The sequence below is a fragment of the Sparus aurata genome, chromosome 4, assembly GCF_900880675.1.
Source record: "Sparus aurata chromosome 4, fSpaAur1.1, whole genome shotgun sequence".
Taxonomy (NCBI): Eukaryota; Metazoa; Chordata; class Actinopteri; order Spariformes; family Sparidae; genus Sparus; species Sparus aurata.
The window spans coordinates 17477232-17496094 of record NC_044190.1 but is presented as its reverse complement, the minus strand read 5'-3'; the positions used below and the strand labels follow the sequence as shown (position 1 = coordinate 17496094).

The window sequence follows — 18863 nt, the reverse complement described above, 5'->3', positions numbered from 1 at the left end:
TCTCAGTTGTCTCAAATATCCTGACTTTTAATATTGGGTGTATTAGTAGTCATATTAAGACCCTCCCTGTCTGATAAGCCTGCATGTCTTTCAAATAACCCAGAGAGACAGACTAAGTCAGACTCTCCACCAGCTAGTAAAGTGACCTTCCTGTGGGAAATCAGTGGCATTCCCCTTTATTTTATGATAATAATAACAATTTCTATACAATATAGCAAAATTTGCTTTGCTTTGACAGACGAGGTGAAAGCAAAAATCTCCAAAACACAATATAGCAGAATAGAACAAGCTGAACAGAGGGAAGCCCGGACTGAAGGGAAGTTAAAACAACCAGGCGAAACACAAAATGTCAAGATGGATACATACAAATTAAAGGACTAAAAGCAATTGATAAAAAAAGGAAAAGAATCACAAAAGCAATTAAATTCAAATAATAAGAATAAAAGCAATAGAAGGGCAATAAAAAGACGACATAACCAGAGCTGATGTAACTCTCAGCTGTCAGCTCATGTAACTCAGGGCTGAAATTACATTACTTTACATTACTGTTCACTGTGTATCTCCAATAATCTAGATACATAACTTTTTATGTAGTTGCGTTCGTTTTCATTGTCTTTTAAATTGAATTTTAAACTGCTCTTAATGTCTTAATTTTAATGTCTTTCCAAGTCTCGGCAATGACCTTTGAAATGCCTTGTGTCTGAATGGTGCTTTACAAATCAACTTGACTCGCTTTGCCACGCTGTCTTTAGGGTAAATCAAATCTCCAAAAAGAAAAACATCTGAGCTGCAGCTTGATGGAGGTTTCCACTGTCCTCATCAATAGAAAACCTTGAATTTATGACAGAATTTAAGGCAACATAAATGTAACTTGCAACTGGAGAAAGATAGTTGTTGTTGGGTCTCGTCCCCAGGTCATTAAATGCTGACGAATTGGATTGGCAATGGACGTTAAATGGTAAAATAAAAATAAATGATGCTGACATGACAATGAGCCAGCATGCACTTGACCAGGACCGTGAAAACTTGTGCAGTTCAATGGAATAACATCTTTTACTCATTTTATTATTTACTTTTCCTGCTGGGAGATGTGAAAATGTCTTCCATTATAAGGACCTATTGACCATGGCAGACAATTTGACTTGTTAAAGGAGGAAAAGTACCGGCTCCATTCTATTTAGTATACCAGTAAGCCCTGTCACTGAGTGAGTGAGCAGGCACAACGCAGAGCTGTCATTTACGTCATATATTTCACCTGTTCTTTTCCAGCTGTAAAAAGTCAAAACGTCCAACATGAAAAGGGTCAGTTGAGCTTTTAGTCATCAGCGGACGTCACAGATTGTTGCCGTGGAAGCAGACATTAAAGAAAATCTATTGAAGGGTTAAATCAGTCTTACTTTTGTGGAAATGTCTAACAGTGCACTGGTGCAGAAGAGCCAGAAGCTAAGAAGCTAACTCCGTCTGACCAAACCGCCTATCAACTCCTTTATCTAACTGAAACAGTGCTTTTTTTTTAAATGATGAAAGTACAAAATGGAAAACAGAGCAATGACCGACAACAGACCAGCCAATTTGCCAAGCATGTAGAAGTAAAATGCTGATATCTGTATGACAAGATAAAAAAAAAATAAAAACGCTTGTATCTGAAAACCTAATTGCCGTAGGATGAATATTTCATACCCTGCTTTGTATGCATACAACTTGCCCCAGTGCAGATATTTTACACTGCTGGCAGGAGAGGGGGAGAATCTGAATGACACATGAATCAAGTGAAAAAATATGAATTTATGGAGGCAAATGGTCTTTTTTCATGTCCTTATCTCTCCTTTTGCTCCGGTGAAGCGCTGGCATTTAGAGGTGTCCTTTGCCGAGAGAGCGATGAATTGTTTTCAGAAGGATACTTCAAAAGCAGCATTTTCCATACCATTAGCCTGTCTAACTACGAGCAGCATGAACGGGCATGGATAAGCAGCTGGACCATTAAACCAGTCACAGAGATGAAGGAAAAGAATGCCACGAAAACAGCGTGAATGGCATTTAGTGGTTTATTAGCACAATATATGCCTCAAGGGGGTATCGCAGTGATTTAAATACTTTCAGAATAGTGCTTATATTAAAGTGTACTCCTTCGTTGTAACAGATTTTCAATAGCAATACTTGGGGAAGCTGTAGAAGCAAAAAAAATACCAGTTTTTAGCTAAGAGCAAGGGCTAAAGAAGCAGTTGAGTGGTTTGAGGGCAGACAAGAGGCGCACATGAAATCCTCCCAAACCCCTGATCAGTGCAGTTGTGCTGCCATCTTGTGGCTGCAGAGAAGAATGCAACCCTGTTAAATAAAGACCTAAGAAGAAGAAGTAGGTGACATTTGTGATGCTTATACTTGAACCGAGTTATGACCAGAGTCTCTTTTTCTGCTATTATCCATCGCCCTTTATCTCAATGCCACAGAGTGCTTGAACCCATTTTGTGCAGCAGATAAAAAGTCAAGCAGAGAGACGGTCCTTCTTTCTTCATCGCACCGGACTCCACATCCCCGTCAAGAGGCAAATGCGTCGAGTGATTAATCACGACCTCCATCGTCACACAAAGTCTTTGGGGGGAGAGGTCTGGTAGTGTGACAACATCAGGGATATTTCAAAGCTGGAAAGGACCACAAAGGTGAAAATGCTTTGTTTAAGTTGCAAAGTTACTGTAGAATTAATAATGTCTGGATAATACTCAGTGCAGCTGGAGTGTCTTTATATTTCACACCCTTGAAAGCACCGGTTATATGCAAGACCATGGTAAAACATTTATTTTTTATGATTGTATGGTACATGAATCGAGGTTTGCTCTCAGGCGGTTTACCATAAAAGGTGCAGATGCTCTAGTGGCCCCTGGTTTTCTAGTCCACAAAACATATCTGGATCCAAAAGCAGATATCTTTACTTCGCTGCTAGGCTAAAAGCATTAACATGAACCCGTCTGAAGTGGGTGCACAAGCTCGACTGCTTATTGAGGGTGTACATGAAGTTTTTTCAAAGCAAGTTGGAATCTTGGGCCTTCCAAAGACTTGGATTACGCCAGATGAGCTGCATAGAGCCATTTTATGTTTGTGTGTATGTAGTCCCCATGTGCTTCAGTTGTTAAGGAGAATGCTGCAATGCCGTTTTGCTGTGAAGATCCCGAAAATGTTTTGTGAACTTCACTTAACCTTCCACAGCTTCGAGGGTGAGTAGATAATGACTGTTTTTGTTTTTATTTTTTGAGTGAACTTATCCTTTAAGGCAACTGTTCTTAACTTTTAATCACGGTCTCAGTGTATCACAGTCAGCTGTGTTCGCTTGCCATCAAGTCAAACATGGTTCCAGTAACTTTCAGTATCACCGGAAGCAGAAAACCTTAATCCAGGCTTCAAACCATCTCTTAGTATTGAAGGAAAACATAAGAGACATTAAGTCCATGCCTTCACACAGCGTGTGGATTCAGGCTTGAAGAGAAGGCTGATGATCTCTTGGATTTTTAGTTTTCCTGTCTCTTGATGCATCAAGACCAACCATCATCTGGTTCTGCACCTTTTAGACCTCAAAGATCTGCAAAGCAAAGCTACTTGGAATTCGAGAACAATACTCTTGCCCTTTTGCTAAGAGAACTTTCCTTTGCTTATCCTATCTTTGCCGTCCATGGTGTGGGGCCTGCTTTGGACTGTCACACAGCACAGGCCCCATCATATTTAATGTGGTATTGTCGGAGGTAGTCCCTGAGCTGATGTGGCAGCGGCAGGTTGTCAATGCCCTGGTAGGTGGTGCAGCTACAGATCACAGTCCTGCACAGGTGCTGCAGTGAGAAAGGAAAGGTCCTCGATAGTGGCCGGGAGAGGAGTGGCTCAAAGAAGAGGCAGGTGGCCGGGTCACTGTAGTGTCTCAGTAGTCCTGTCACGCTGGGATCCCGGTACATGCACGGGTCACGTACGTCAAAGCTGAAGCGCTTGTCGTTCTGCTCAATGCGTGCATGAAGGGAGCGGCTGTAGCGACGGAAGCTGACCGAGAAGAGGAACTCATCCTGGGCGGAGTCTCGGAGCAGAAACGTCCCCTCTGGTTTGCCCTCCAGCAGCTCCTCTGCCTCAAAGCGGTTCAGCACACCCCAGTAACAGGGGCTGTTGTTGATCTGGAGGAGATCCGGGACCAGGACGTAGTCAGTGTGGCCGCAACGACCCTCTGCCCCACCATGAGGACAAGAAGGGTCCCAGTCCTCAAGGCTGGTGCCTCCAGGTCCAGGAGAGCAGCAGATGTCGTCCCAAGAGAGGGGGGTCTGTGGTGGGGAGGAAGAGGAAGATGAAACATTGGGTTTGAGGGGGGTTTCCATGTCCTTGAGAGCACTTTGGTGGGTGGCTTGATTTTTGATAAGGTGCCAACATCGGGCCAGTTCAGATTTGGACGAGAATGGACACTTGTCCTGCATGAGCTCTGATACATGGATCTTGCGTTTGGACCAGAAGAGCACTGAGAAGGGTCGTGAGGACCCCGATGGATGGTGATGATGATGATGGTGATGGTGAGAGCGCAGAGGAAGACACTGGCCCACAGCATCCTGAAACTTCTGCCGCAGAGAGCGGCGGGACAAGGCCTTCCGACACACTACATCAATGTCTGCTTCCCCAAGAGTGCTGCAGCTACACTTCCTCTCTCTGCGCCGCCTCGGACAGGATGTCGACCGCACACCCAGCTCCTCCGTCCCGTCCACCTCCAGCCCGCCTGGACTCGACCCGTTGCGTGAGCTCCGGGATCGTTTCTTCCCCTTCCAAACATAACTGTCTGCACTCCAACTGCGGAGGCCACATTTAGGGCGCGTATCGGAGCCTCGTGGCTTCTTCTCTGACATGTCTGCTTCCCCTTCTCAATCTGCGACACAAAAACACACATCGAGTCATAACAGGACTAAAGGACCATGTCACCTATCATTAAGACATTTAAGAAACAAGAAAGAAGAAATTTAAGGCAACATTCTGTAACTTTTAACCTTAAAATAACAGCTTCAAAATCATGTTGATGGTACAGTGTCTTGTAATAGACTGAATGGTGTCTCTGTCTCAGCCGCTCTGGCCCCCCCCATCACTTTTTTCACTTCAGTGAGAGGGTAGGATTACATTATTTCTACATAATGTTGCTTTAAAATGTAGGTACACAGTCTCACAGCTGCACTGATAAAAGGAACGGTAACACTTTATATAAAAGATTGATTAAACCTGTCAGGGTGCTGTTCTTGCCTATGATCTGCAAATAACATGTTTAACTGTTAATGAATGCATAATCAAGTACGTATTAATCCTAATAAAGCAACAGACTTTAGTTAATGTTTAACAATTATATTATATGTATGTTAAACATTGCAAATGTGTTTGGGTAATAACTCATAAGACTGCTATTCTAGAAACTGTTCGGTTTCCCTTTAATGCTTGTTCATGGCCTGTAATCTATTGTTAACCCTTTATTCACACTGGTTGCACTGATACGCCTAAGATCTTCATTTAAGTGCGGCAAATAAAGCATTTTTTATTCAATTTCAGCAAGAAATCGTGATAATCTCAATTGATAAAAGATAAACTGATGAACTTCAGGAGCACCGGTTCGACGACTGAAAATGTTAAGTCGCACCAGACAGATCTTTGTGTGACCAAAATGGTTGCACCCTGGAGCCTTTTCTGTGGCACAATGATCCGTTTTAGAAACTGTGGGACCTTAATAAAGCCATAGACAACATTCTGAGAGCGCTCCAACTCTTCAAGTCAATGATATGAATAAACATATTTTTAAAAGCCATAACCCTTCGAGAACTCCGGTACTGGTGCAAGACTAACAAGCTGATGTGGGGTCCGTCTGATTATTTCTGATCATCTCCAGTGGCAAGAAATCAAATTAAGACTGCAGATCAGAAACAGCCTGCAGACGACAATGGATCAGTTTCCGTAAATCCAAGGAAACTGGTTTAAGGGAAGAGACTTCTCATGCTTTGTTCAAAGAGCTGCTTCCAAAGCTGTTGTCGTAACACTAAAGTTACAGTCTGGGCACGGGTTTGCACAGATGATCTGTGACAATACAAAACAACAATCAAAGCAAACTGAGCAGACTTTGAGCAGCAGCAGGATGGCAGTCACTCTCTGTTGTTATCAACTCTTTGAAGATTAATGAAGGAGATCATCTTACCTCTCAAACAGTGTCAGAAAGACAGCTCTACATCCATGATGTGACCAGTTGTTCGCTGCACATTAGCCGACATGTGTGACTAGCCTGCAGCCTCTCTGGCTCAAACAGACAGCAGACTGTTCTGCTTCCTATATAATTATGATGCCAAATCCCCAAGAGGGCAGCAGTTTCCTCTCCGCCTGGGCTGGGTCTGAATGAATGAGCGGAGGTGGAGTGGGGTCGAGAGGGGTGGAAGGGGAGGGTGGTCTCAGGTTAATGGCACTGGGATGTCTTCCTCCCTCTCTCTTACATCTCCTTTACACGTTCATTGACGGATTCTTCAGATAAAAGATAAGCGGGGCGGCTGGAGAGTGCTTTTTCATTCACAAAGTGAATTATTGCTGCTTGTAATTCTATTTCTGCATGCTGGTCTGACTTGTTTTAATTTCATCAAGGGCAGCTTAAGTTAAAGCACCCAAGCACACTTCATGGGGAGCTTTAAATCTCTTTAAGTTTAACTGTGGAGGATGCTAGAACTAGAAACAGATTTATCCTCAGGGTTTACTAGCAGCTTGTCTGACAACGCAGCCCGGTAGAGGATACAAACAAGCATTTTTAAAAAGCTTCACCTATTGATTGAGTAACCTTTGAAATTCCCAGTTAAAACTTCCAGCAAGTGCTGCAGAAAGGACTCATCTGTCAAGGTGATGTCATACACACAGCGTGCAAGTCTGAGCAGCGCAACTCAGCTCTGGATGACATTTTGGAAGATCTATAATTCATGAAACAAATAGACTACATCTATCAGACGAATAATATTACTCCCAGTGGTTTAGTGTGCGCGCCTGTGTGTGTGTGTGTGTGTGTGTGTGTGTGTGTGTGTGTCCTTTCAGCTCCAACAGATAAAGGATAGTCATCAATAAATGCCTGACATCTCAGATAATGTAGTGACACTCAACTTCCTCTTAACTGAATATTTAATGCTCCTCACATTATCACACAGCCCAGCAGGATGATAAGGCCGCATGTTCTGGCAAACGACCAGATCAATTTATTTGACCAAGAAAAAAAAAAGTAAAAAAGAAACTGAAACTAAAATGTCGGACCTTTACCTGAAATGATTCAACGGCACCGGGAAAAAACAGCTACCCTGCAAAGATTTTTGTTCCCCTTGTTCTGCTGCATCATTAGCTGTGATTACGATGTAATCTGATTACATCAAAGCAGGACCACTATCTACTTGGAAACATTTATATAATCTAAAAGATTCTCAGAAACTCACTAATTACCGCACTCTCCATGAAACATTCAGCTCCTTCATTGAACGACAGCACAAATTGATTTGGTGGAGTAATGGATTGGAGAAAAACATGCACACACTCACAGATTTTAAAAACAGGAAAGAAAATATGCTTTCAGTTTAAAGATGTTAACAACGTTGTTTTCTAGCCTCATTTCAATAGTCAATACTAAACTTTGAATATATCAATCCGAAAAGCAGCACTACAGCAAGCTACTAATAGTTATAGTGTTTGTTTTTCCATTTCAAAAACTTGATTGGATACTATTGTTCTTATTTCTTGTTAATTTTTAGAGACCCAGTATTGTGTTACACTGAGGTAACTCAGTAGTGTGTTGGTGCTGTATTGATGTAAACTTGGTGAAATTTTACCCCTAGAGTTTTTTAGTGTGCTCTTTTTAATTTTAGAGGCTGTTGAAAATAACATATGAAGAAATTGGAGTTGGAAAAAATAGAGAAAATTAAAGATGCCCACAAGAGATGATGAATATACTGTTCTTGCAACAACAACCTAGAAATGTTCTTTTTTACCCTTTCTAACAACAATTATCTCAACATTTATTGCAAATTAAGCCAACGTGATTTAACAATAATATTCTGGTATTTTCAAACAATAATGAAAGACTGTAACCTGGTTAATGAATAGCTGGTGTTTTCAACACATTTCAAGGAAACTTTCATCTGGTTTCTGCTCTACTTTTCCTGAAAGTTTTGCTACAGACGTCGAGCAGGACTAGTTGCAACAACTAATTAAGCTGCAAAAACTCACTTTAATTTAGTGGCCTGCTGTGGGGAAGTTTATTTATTTATTTATTTATTTATTTATTTATTCATTCATTCATTCATTCATTCATTTAAAAGGGACAATGCACATCAATTGACATTTTCAGTTTACACTCAAAATATAAATATGCCAGAGTTAGCAAAAAAGCAAATTTTCATCTGTAGTCCCTTGGCAGGTCAACACATCATCACATTACATTAGTGGGAAAGAAAATAAAAAAAAAAAAAAAAAATTCAAGAAGGAGAGAAAGCAAAAAAGAAAGAGAGAGGGAGAGAGAAAAAAGAGACATGAAAAATAGAAATAAAAAAATAAGGGCAGTACAAGGAAGTGCAGCACTTCAGATGAAGTAGGTCAGTTATTGATGACTGCAGTTTTGGTTGTTTTTAATCCATCTCTTAAGTTTTGTTTTAAGTTCAACAGAAGCTAGTTAGAAGTCAATGGCGCTTTATGTGGAGAGTAATGTTAACTCTTTCTTGAGGTACAAAATGGTATTAAGAGACCGACCGGCCAGGGCTAGCTGGTTAGCACGCTAACTTAAGTGGACATCTGCATCACAGTACACAGATGTCTCACATGTATGTTTTAACCAAAAATTCTGGCCAAATCTTTAAAGTGTATGAGCAGGGTGTGGTGCAGAGTTTTGTCCAGGAACTGCCTCCACCAGTCCATTAACCTGCTGCAGCCTGGACTCGACCAGGGGCTCATATCAGTCCACATTACAGAGGCATCGATCCCAGGAGCAGCACACCCAACAGGAGCATTTATGAATAATTGATGCTGCTCTGACAGACTGGAGACTCCGCTCTTCTTGTATTTTTATATGAAGGCTATTACAGTTTTAATTGACATTTATGCAGCTGGGAGGAGTGAAACTACTAAATGCATCTGTTACAGTTTCAGAGGCAGTTTGTTTGCGCTCAGCATTAGAGGCACATATGCACTTCATATCATGTGATTCAAACCACGAACCCTTGACCGGTCTGTAGACACTGCGCAGGAAGAACATGTCTGTTAGCAGCCCTGCACAGGACTGTATAGAGCAGTTGGAAGTTGGAGGGGATAGGGCTGCAGTTAGTCACACTTTCATGCAGGAGATTGTGAACTGACGTCGGCTGCTAACATCTACATTTGCATGTATTTTATGGAAGTGGGTCACACTCCTTGTTTCCATCCCAGGCCATGTTTGACCATAAAGACTTTAACTGTAACCTTTTCATAGAACAAGCTGGGAAAGTTTGTCATACTCAAAAATGCTGCCATTTGTTAACTGTATTTTTGAATGCGTTCGCCCTTGAAACACCACTGCATCTCTTTGTGTGTGAGTGTGTGTGTGTGTGTTTGTGCTGTCTAACAGGCGGTCCGTTCATGTGAATTACAGAGATGGTAAATTGAATCAGCAGAGAGTCTCTGGCTCCACTGGTCTCAGTTGTTTCCATTGATCTGTATCAGAAGACTCCTCTGACCAACAGCAGCACTGCATCCCTCACTTGAGCTACCACAGGGTGTTATTACATCTCACATAAAGAAATATATCCCGACATTTTTCAACATTCTGCAACCTGAGCCATCAGACATCTGCCTCAAAGCAAAGTGGAAGATAAAAATAACCTTGGGTTGGCTCATATTGTTGAGTTTGGATTAAAAAAAATGTTTTTTAAAGTATTTTTATTCTGAACATTATGTGTTATTACAACCCCAAATCCCCCCAAAGTGGAACACTGTGTAAAATATCAATAAAAAACAGAATGGAAACAGACTGTCTTTACTGACAACATGTTTTACGAAGCGTTCCTAAGCCCATGTAATATCCTTAATACAGTCCCTTTTTCACAAAGTCTGTCACTTATTACCCATTTTCCCGAGTATTTCACAACTTTCCAAAATTATGTTTATAAGGTTAAACAATGAATATGTTGTATTTGTACTATTTTCAGTTAAGTATACCGTGTCGCCGAAAAGTCTTAGCAAATTACCACATTCATTCAGATACTTAGCTGGTCCACAAAGGTTCTGGTGGCATTTATCAAAAAATATTCTGTGAAGTCTTGAATGTTTTTAATAGTCCTGAATCTGAAACCTTGTTTATGCTCAGTATAAAACTACAAAAGAGCTTGATAAAATGAACAGTGTCTTTTGTAGATAGAAAACTCTCTAATGAAATGTAAAATATGCTGCTTTGTAACACTCCTCTCCTTGTCTTACTCTGTATCTGTCATTTACAGTTTGTTTTGATGGTGTGGAAAAAATTTTAGTTTTATAATTTGTGCACGTGTTTGAAAGAAAACACACACACATCCATGGCAACTCCCAGGCTCTGTATTAATGGGAAGTTCCTGTCAGAGAATAAAATATGATACTAGACAATATTATACAGTATATTAATACAACAGTTGAACAGTGTTAACAACTTCCTTGACACCAAAACCAAAGAACAGTGTTAATTTTCAGCTCAGTCTTTGGTCACTTCATGTCCGGGCAGTGTCGTAGTTGGCCACGAACCAGTCACAGGTTTTCTTTATAGCTAGGTGGACAGAGAAAACAAGAACATTTAACCCTCAGCAGGTGCAGTGTTCATGCAAATGATCACACAAAGCTCTCATTTGCATGTCCGGTAGGAACTACATCAAGGAATTTGAATCCAGTCAAATCATGAAGTCATGAATAGAAGAATGTAATGCAAAATAATGTTAGAACTTGTTTCGCTTGAGGCTAAGTAGTTTTGGTGCCTCAAAAGTTGTTACATTAATTAAACCAAGACATTTAGGTGCCTAAACAAATCCGAGTAGTTTTAATGCCAAACATTAATGAAGTATAGATGCCTAAACTGTACAGAGTCTTTCTGTAACCTAAACTAAACCAAGCACTTTTTGTACCTTGAGTTTACTAAGTGGTTTTGAGGCCTAAACCTAACCTTTTTGATATTAGCCTCATGGTATTTCTATGCCACATCAGTGCTAACGTATATGCAGCCCTGTTTGATCAACTCAAGTTATTTTAATGTAAAAACAACAACAGTACTTATTCATCATGAAGATGTACAGTAAAGTGAACTCTGACCTTCTTGAAGAGGTGTAAAGGTGAAGTTGGGTAGGTAGCGTCTTAGCTTGGCATTGCTGGCTGTCTTCTTCATCTGGCCATCTGGCAGGGTGGTGTCAAACTGATATTAGGGGTCAAGGGGAGACCTGCTTTTAGCTCTGTAGGTTTTGAGCTAAATAGACTAACTACAGCACAGCATAATAAGAATCAATAACAGTGTGTAGGACCACTGGGGGATGTTGAAAGGATACTTGTATTTTGCCTTTGAAGTCCAGAGCATCTGCGATCATTTCCACAGCCTCTTTGATTGAGACCTCATCCTCCTCATTCACTGAAAGAACAGTGAATGAATTATTGGCTCATGTAGTTACTGTGTCTCATACCTCTATGTTTTGAAGTTGTACCTTCTCCTATTTTCTCTGGTGTATCACACAATCAGCAAGATTATGATTCTTTCATTAAAGATTCACAAAGATGTGCAGAAAATTGGTGGGTGAGCACAGCACTGTACTCACCAGAGAGGATTATGGGTGCAATTTCTTCATATTCTCTCAGGACCCAAACAATCAGACGGCCCAAGTCCTGAGAATAGACACAGATCATGAGACTTAGTAGACTTTCTTAGTTGACATTTATCACTTATATCACTTATTTAACCATAATCCAGTCAGAGATACATTTGGCCCATGTCTGTTGACTAAAATCTAAGGAATATGTATACTTACATTCTAAAACACATACTGTACAGTCTGTAGCACACACACATCATACCAGAGAATAGATGAACTGTCTTCTCGGAGCTCCAGTGCCACAGACAGTCACAGGAGTTCCTTCCGCTATGAAAGAGATAAAATGAGACATGAGATAAAAGACTGTAAACTGGTTATGGTCTGTCTTTGTATTTTGTGTGTATCAAGATAGACAAGTGTGCGATTTACTCACTCTTGGCCTTATATGTCTTGTTCATCAGTGCTGAAAGTACATGACCATTTTCTATGTTGAAGTTGTCGTAGGGACCAAAGACGTTTGTCGGAATGATTGCTGTGTAACGACGACCAAACTGCTGGAAATATGCTCTGTCAACACACAGACAATCATGCAAGGTTACATAAATGAATGCTTTTGAGCAGGTATCAATGTTTGTTCGATCCCCCTCAGTAATTCAAATGTCTGGAAGTCGTAGTTGCCCACTTTGAACCTCTCACATCCAACAGTAAACAAACACAGCATAAGATAGCATCTTCATAGCTCGAAACTTGAGAATCTGATTTTCTTTACTAGCACCCAGGTGTCTGTAGCCCACAATGCTATTTGCACCCTAAGTGTGATGCATCCTAAACCTGACCAAGTAGTATTGGTGCCTTAACCTAATCAAGAGGTTTTGGTGCCAAAATCTAACCTTTAGGTTTTAGTGACTAAACTAAAGGAGTTTGGGTGCCTCAACTTAACCAAGTAGCGTTGTTGCCTAATCCTGACCAAACCCAACTTTTTTTATTTTGTTGCCCAAACTAAACCAAGGAGTGCTTTTGCCTAAAGTCAACCAAGTGGTTTTGGTTCCTAAACTTAACAAATTAGTTTTGCTGCCTCAGTTTACCCATGGAGATATAGTGTCTTAGCCTATCTAAATAGTTTTGATGTCTGAACTTTGCCTCGTAGTTTTGGAACCTGGACCAAGTATATTTGTTTTTACTTTGTGCCCTATGCCAAGTACCAAGTCATTTTAGTGCTCCAGTTTAACCAAACGCATTAGTGTCTTAACATAACCAAGTCATGTTGGTACATAAACCTAAACAAGTTTTTTCGGTTCTAAGCACACAGTCATACAAACAGCAAACACACAAAGACAACACCACTAGACAACCACACTCACAGATGAAGCCTAAAGATTACAGGAAGGCCAGCCTATAAAGTATGTGTTAAACAGATTTTTAAAACAGTCTATGGTCTCAGCTGATCTGATGGGAGGGGGGAGACTGTTTCAGGGTCTGGGTGCCTTGACCGCAAAAGAGCAGTCACCGCTGGTTTTGAGTTTGGCACGTGGAATTACCAAGAGGTTCGGATGGGATGACCTGAGAGGCCAGTCAGTTATGCATGGGGTCAGAAGTTCAGAGGTGTAACCAGGTGCTAGGCCGTATAGTGACTTGTAAGCAATTAAAATAATTGATGAATTCTAAACTTAACTGCCAACCAGCGCAGAGAGGCAAAGATCGGCGTGATATGGGTTTGTTCACAGGTAACAGCCTTGCTGCTTCATTTTGTACAAGCTGAAGTCAAGCTAGGGCAGTTTGATTAAGGCAGGTAAAAAGTGAATTACAGAAATCAAGACCAGACACAATGAATGTGTGACTGATACATTCTAAGTCTGAAGTGGATAGTATTGATGGGATTTAAGAGATGTTTCTTAATTAAAAGAAACAGGATTCAACCAGTCTATTGATGCGATGGTCGAATTGATGTCGACTGATGATAAGAATCTCGGTTTTGTCAGAGTTTAGGTGAAGGAAATAATGACACATCCAACTGAGACATACAACTCAGTAAACTGAGCTGCTTACCTGTTTTGAACATCAATCATCCTTTTAGCATAGGAGTATCCAAAGTTGGAGTCATGTGGTTGTCCATTGTGTATCTATGACAGATGGGATTTACATAACAAATAGAATCATGCAATGCTGTTCTACTATTTCTCTCAGGGTCTGGAGTCACCCTACCAGAAACCAGAATTTAAATTTTGGATTGTCCTATTTGGAAATCTGGGCCAGTGAATGGCAGATGATTTTGTAACCTTTAATTTCAGTTAATTTTCATCTTTATTTACAATACGCAGAAAGCACATTTCTTTCCAACAAAGAACCCCATAAATCTCCCTGAAATTAAAGTCTAAACATCCTTTAAAAAGTAACTGATATGTATATGTATGCTTGGTGTTGCTAGAAACAAGTCTTAATGTTCATTCAGTAGGAACGCTGGGTAAATAAAAAGCTTACCATGGTCTCATCAATGGGGTATGTGGTTTTGTCAGGGAAGATACAACTGGACAGGCAAGACAGGACTTTGGTGACACCCATCTCATGGGCTGTTTGCAGTACGTTGTCGTTGATTCGGAGGTTGTCCCTCTGTGAAAGTGTTAGACTGTTACTGACTACAGTTAAATATGTAGATATTTACAAATGACACCAGCTTTACAGTAAGGTTCAAATATAATTTCCTGCAGCATTCATTCATGTAATGTATGGCAGCATTATCTCACCAGAAAGTGCATGTTCTCCTTCATGTGGAGAAATAGTCCCCCGACCTTTGCAGCGAGGTGGATGACGTGAGTTGGACGATACTTCTCGAAAACAGCCCTGGTCTGCCCAACATCTCTGTTAATGTTTTAATACCAGATGTTCTTAAAGCTGGACAGGAATTGGAAAAAAACATACGAACTAACCCTAACCCTTGAAGAAGAAGATAGACTTTAAGTGACAAGCAGCAACCCATCTTAAACAGCATGTCACTTGTAGAAAAGTGCTTTTTATTCAACACGCTTTGCATTTATAATCTTTTTTTTTTTTAGGTGACTAAAAAATCAACTTTCCATTTCTGGTGTTGTTTGTTAGGAAATGCACCAACAGTGGTGGATTACATAGTCAGAGCTGTACCACAGTGTTGAAATATTCTGTTCAATTCTGTAAAAATCCTGCATTCACAACTTTACTTACGTTAAAGTAAAAAAAAAAAACCAACCCATTAGAATCAAATATACTCATGCAAGTGAAAGTGATGGTCCATTACAGAATACTGTATATTATCTTATTATATCTTATATTAATGGTAATATGCTGATATGATTATCTTTATACAATAACTGTTATTATAATTGTTAGATTAATTACTAATAATTATTTCTGTATTGATATGTAAATGTTTCAATGTTGCAGCAGATAGTGGTAAACCTTTTTTTTCTGCAAGCCTCAATATACTGCTGGGTAGCTCGTGAATCTCACCCCACCTGGGGATCATCTTATTATATCCATAATCTTACCTCAAAATGTTTTTGTTTATTATATTTTATAATATTGCATTGAATCAAAATATCAAACAAATGTATTGGGGCACAATATACAACACTTGCTTCTGAAATGTAGTGGAGTGGAAGTACAAAAATGTACAGTACTTTAAAAACATTTACATAAATTTACATTTACGTTTAGCAGACGCTTTTGTACAAAGCGACTTACAGTAAGTCAATTTGACACAAGACAGAAACCACAACATATCAATGTCGATAAAGAAAATAAACAATTTTCAAGACCTCATATGTGCATCGTAGCTGCTGTTTATCAATTAAATGTGCCTAGTTACATTCCATCAACCTCTGCAGGACTTGAGTAAATGAACTAAGCTGCATTCACAAATGTGATAAATAAATTCTATTATTAAAAATTGTTTAGAAAATTGGTAGAAAAGTTGAATGGAAACAACTTACAGAAGATCAGCATCCTTGGTAGAGAGGAAGATCCACTCCTCTCCCTCCAGTTTCCCACCTTCCTGTAGGACCACATGCTCGATGGCTTTACCCACCAACCCAGATCCACCAGTAACCAGGACACGCATTGGCCCAGTGTTAATGTCTGACTCCATTTTTTTAGGTGCTGGTTGTTCAGAATGATGGAGAAAATTAGACAAGAAATAGATTTCAGGATTAGAATAAATCTAATCCACAAAAATCCATCTGCTCTAGCGTATAATATTGCCATAAAGTAGAACTCTAAGCCGAAGGAATACAGGTAACATCACATTCCCAATTCATTTCTTTCCTTACCTTTGTGTTGGAGAGCTGATCTGACTGTGAGCAAGACTGGGCAGGAGTTTTAAACTCGATGTTATCTTCCTGTTCGCAGTCCTGTCTGACAGGTTTTTTTAATTTCTGTGTTTGGCGTTCTCCTTCATTTCTGTTTATATACTACCTGTGACCTATTACTGGCCCTATTAGCTGAAAAACACAATGGGTCCACATCATATAGTCTTACATGGTCCAATTTCACAAATGGACACTTAACACTTATTTTCTGCGGAAATATTCAAGCGCCTGGCCACAAAAAAAAAGCCTTTTTGTGATTTCAAACTACCCCTGCCTGAGAGAAACAAGGGTGACATTTCCTTATTTACACTATCTGTGTGCATATGAAATAGTAAAACAAAAATAAAAAGTGCTTGGGTTGAAAAAAATAGTCTATTCATAGAGCGAGATGCATACAACTACATAAACTGGCATAATAATAATAATAATAATAATATAAGTGTATGGCTTTACTGTAATCAACTATATATTACTGGATTTGAAATCTCACTGGCAGCATAATGCATAAAGTCTTTGAATTTAATCGTGTCACAGGTGGTGATGTATGAACTGTAGTTTGTTATGAAGTGTAAATATAAACACTAAATGTTTCTGTGTGTACAGGAATGAGCTGAAACAAACCACTGATATGATCTGGTTAGCATGTACAGTAACCTAAGCCTGCCTTTAAAAACAAATTCATTTAATTTACAGTAAAAATGTGGCGGGTAATTAGGCCTTCTTAGATGAATTAATGTGACAATTGTCCCCCCTTCTTGCATTATTTTTTAAATTAGCAGCTAATCTAAAAGCTGTTCATTATATATGTTTTCCGTTAGCATTTTTATTAAGCAACTTCTTTACTTCAACATAGATTTTAAGGCTGTTGGGATGTACCTTTTCTCTGCTATTTTTACTGAAGTACCTGTTTCTAGTGCCTCTACCACATGTCGATACACAAATATGTTTGTGTGCATTACATGCACATAGTTTTGTCCCCATTAAGATGCAGATAGGCCTAGATATTCATTTGCTGTGGACATATGAGCTGCTGTATTGACTTTCCTCAGGGGAGGTTTATTTATGCCTGCAGCCGTTCTGCTTCCCGCAAGCAAGGTGCATCCAGAGAGGTTTCTCCTCTCTGTCATCTTAGAAAGAGTGTAACCCAAGCCAGACTGGGCACAGGACTCAGCACACACATATGCAAACAAACACACACACACACACACACACACACACACACACACACACACACAGGTACATAAATATACTTTCACAAGTACATCTCCTGTATATGTTTGCATTTTCCTGCAGGGGCAGATGTATGAAATGTGGTCATGGACCAAATTGTGATTGTTTTTTGCTTTGCTGTTAGATATCATGAACACTATCCTCTGCTGAAATTGCAAAAAAATAAAAAAAGCCAAGGCATTCTGTCTGTTATTGGGCAGCAGAATTGACCCTGGCATTGTAATGCTACTGTATCATATACCATGTTATTGGTTATATTACATATACAATACATATATTCATTTTAGTGTACCACTTCCATTATTCAAACTCATTGTAGTTTTTCTGTGTGAAATTGTAATCGGAAAAGTAGTTAGTAAAACTATTAACCTGAGGTGTCTAATAAAATGTGTTGGAGTAAAGAGTTCAATATTTCCCAGTGAGGTATAATGTAGCTCAAGGTGGAAACATTTAGATTTAAAATAATTAAAAATACATTACATTTTCTACTTAAAGGTGCAATATTTAAGAATTTTAGTTGAAAACATTAAAAAGAAATAAATGAAATTATCAACAGAATGTATTCTGCTGCAAAGATATATACATATATATATATATATACATATATATATATATATATATATAGCCCTGATCTGCTAGCTCCTGTGCTAGCGATGTAAACAACACTCCTCCTGTTCTCCGAACTCCCTGTTCAAACTGCTAGCTACATGGCTAACTGAGCTATCTAGCTAACAGCAGCTACAGTTAGCAGCAGTACGCGGATACTCTGATTAGTGACATTCTTCCCCCTATCTATCCAACAGGTGGTTAATTCTTACGTAATGCCCCTTTAACTAACTTACTTGAGTAAAGGTCTGTGTCCATATAGCATTTTTTCCCTGGGAGTGCCAGCATCTTTTTTCAATTGTTCCCGATGAGGAGTGAGCATCTGCAGCAGCATGCAGCCATCCAGAGAAAAGGCGCAGCACCCAGCGTTTTATCTATGAGCACTCCTCCTGTTTCGCAGGTGGGAAGTGTTGAGGGAGATCTTTTGTGATGTGGATTCCCAATTTGACGTTGTTGACACTCTCCTCACCCTTTATGTGGACAGGGGGATGTATGGTCTTTCTGGTTTGCCTAAAGTCCACAATGATCTCCTTGGCTTTTGTGTTCAGGACCAGATTCGTTGTCTGAACGCCACTCGACCAAGCGGTGTGCCTCCTCTCTGTAGTGTGTCTCCCACCATGGTGGTGTCGTCAGTAAACTTCCCCGTGGTGTGTATAGAGGGATGGATGGGTGTGCGGTCATTGGTGAGGAGAGTGAAAAGAGCTGAACTGAGCACACGGCCCTGCAGTGCACCTCTGTGGTCTATTAATGTGAAAGTCCGAGTGTAGTGGTTAATCCCAGGTTCTTGATACTTGAAAAAAATTTTCACTTTTTCATAAAAGCATGAAACATGGTACAGTTGTACAATTTACAATTTGGGGGCCCTGAATATTTTCAGATATGGACCAATTATATATTTTAC

The 18863-nt window shown here is 39.8% G+C and overlaps 2 protein-coding genes across 3 annotated transcripts; both read right to left on the bottom strand.

Annotated features, from left to right (window-relative positions):
* Nucleotides 1-2031: 2031 nt before the first annotated feature.
* socs4 (suppressor of cytokine signaling 4) lies at nucleotides 2032-6278 on the bottom strand. The gene is made up of 2 exons (XM_030415041.1): nucleotides 6182-6278; nucleotides 2032-4879 (listed from the first exon to the last, which is right to left on the bottom strand). The coding sequence occupies exon 2, from the start codon at nucleotides 4857-4859 to the stop codon at nucleotides 3687-3689; it is 1173 nt and encodes a 390-aa protein (XP_030270901.1). The 5' UTR covers nucleotides 4860-4879; nucleotides 6182-6278; the 3' UTR covers nucleotides 2032-3686.
* Nucleotides 6279-9892: 3614 nt separating this feature from the next.
* On the bottom strand, nucleotides 9893-18235 carry LOC115579895 (GDP-L-fucose synthase-like). Of its 2 annotated transcripts, none has more exons than XM_030413601.1 (11): nucleotides 18199-18235; nucleotides 15752-15917; nucleotides 14531-14645; nucleotides 14268-14396; nucleotides 13836-13909; nucleotides 12223-12356; nucleotides 12052-12116; nucleotides 11796-11862; nucleotides 11532-11611; nucleotides 11302-11401; nucleotides 9893-10765 (listed from the first exon to the last, which is right to left on the bottom strand). In XM_030413601.1, exons 1-11 carry the CDS (start codon nucleotides 18218-18220, stop codon nucleotides 10710-10712), a joined length of 1008 nt encoding a protein of 335 aa, XP_030269461.1. In that variant the 5' UTR covers nucleotides 18221-18235; the 3' UTR covers nucleotides 9893-10709. The 2 variants fall into 2 exon arrangements, with proteins under 2 accessions (XP_030269461.1, XP_030269462.1); XM_030413602.1 differs by lacking the exon at nucleotides 18199-18235 and adding an exon at nucleotides 16088-16104.
* Nucleotides 18236-18863: the final 628 nt, after the last annotated feature.

Bases quoted from the DNA above. Each gene is read 5' to 3' on its own strand.
- LOC115579895 (XM_030413601.1), bottom strand. From the start codon at position 18,220: ATGGACACAGACCTTTACTCAA. The intron at 14,397-14,530 runs GTGAGATAATGC...ACACTTTCACAG, and splicing joins AGGAGAACATGCACTTTCTG to AGGGACAACCTCCGAATCAA. The intron at 12,117-12,222 runs GTGAGTAAATCG...TCTCTTTCATAG, and splicing joins CAAGACATATAAGGCCAAGA to CGGAAGGAACTCCTGTGACT.
- socs4 (XM_030415041.1), bottom strand. From the start codon at position 4,859: ATGTCAGAGAAGAAGCCACGAGGCTCCGATACGCGCCCTAAATGTGGC.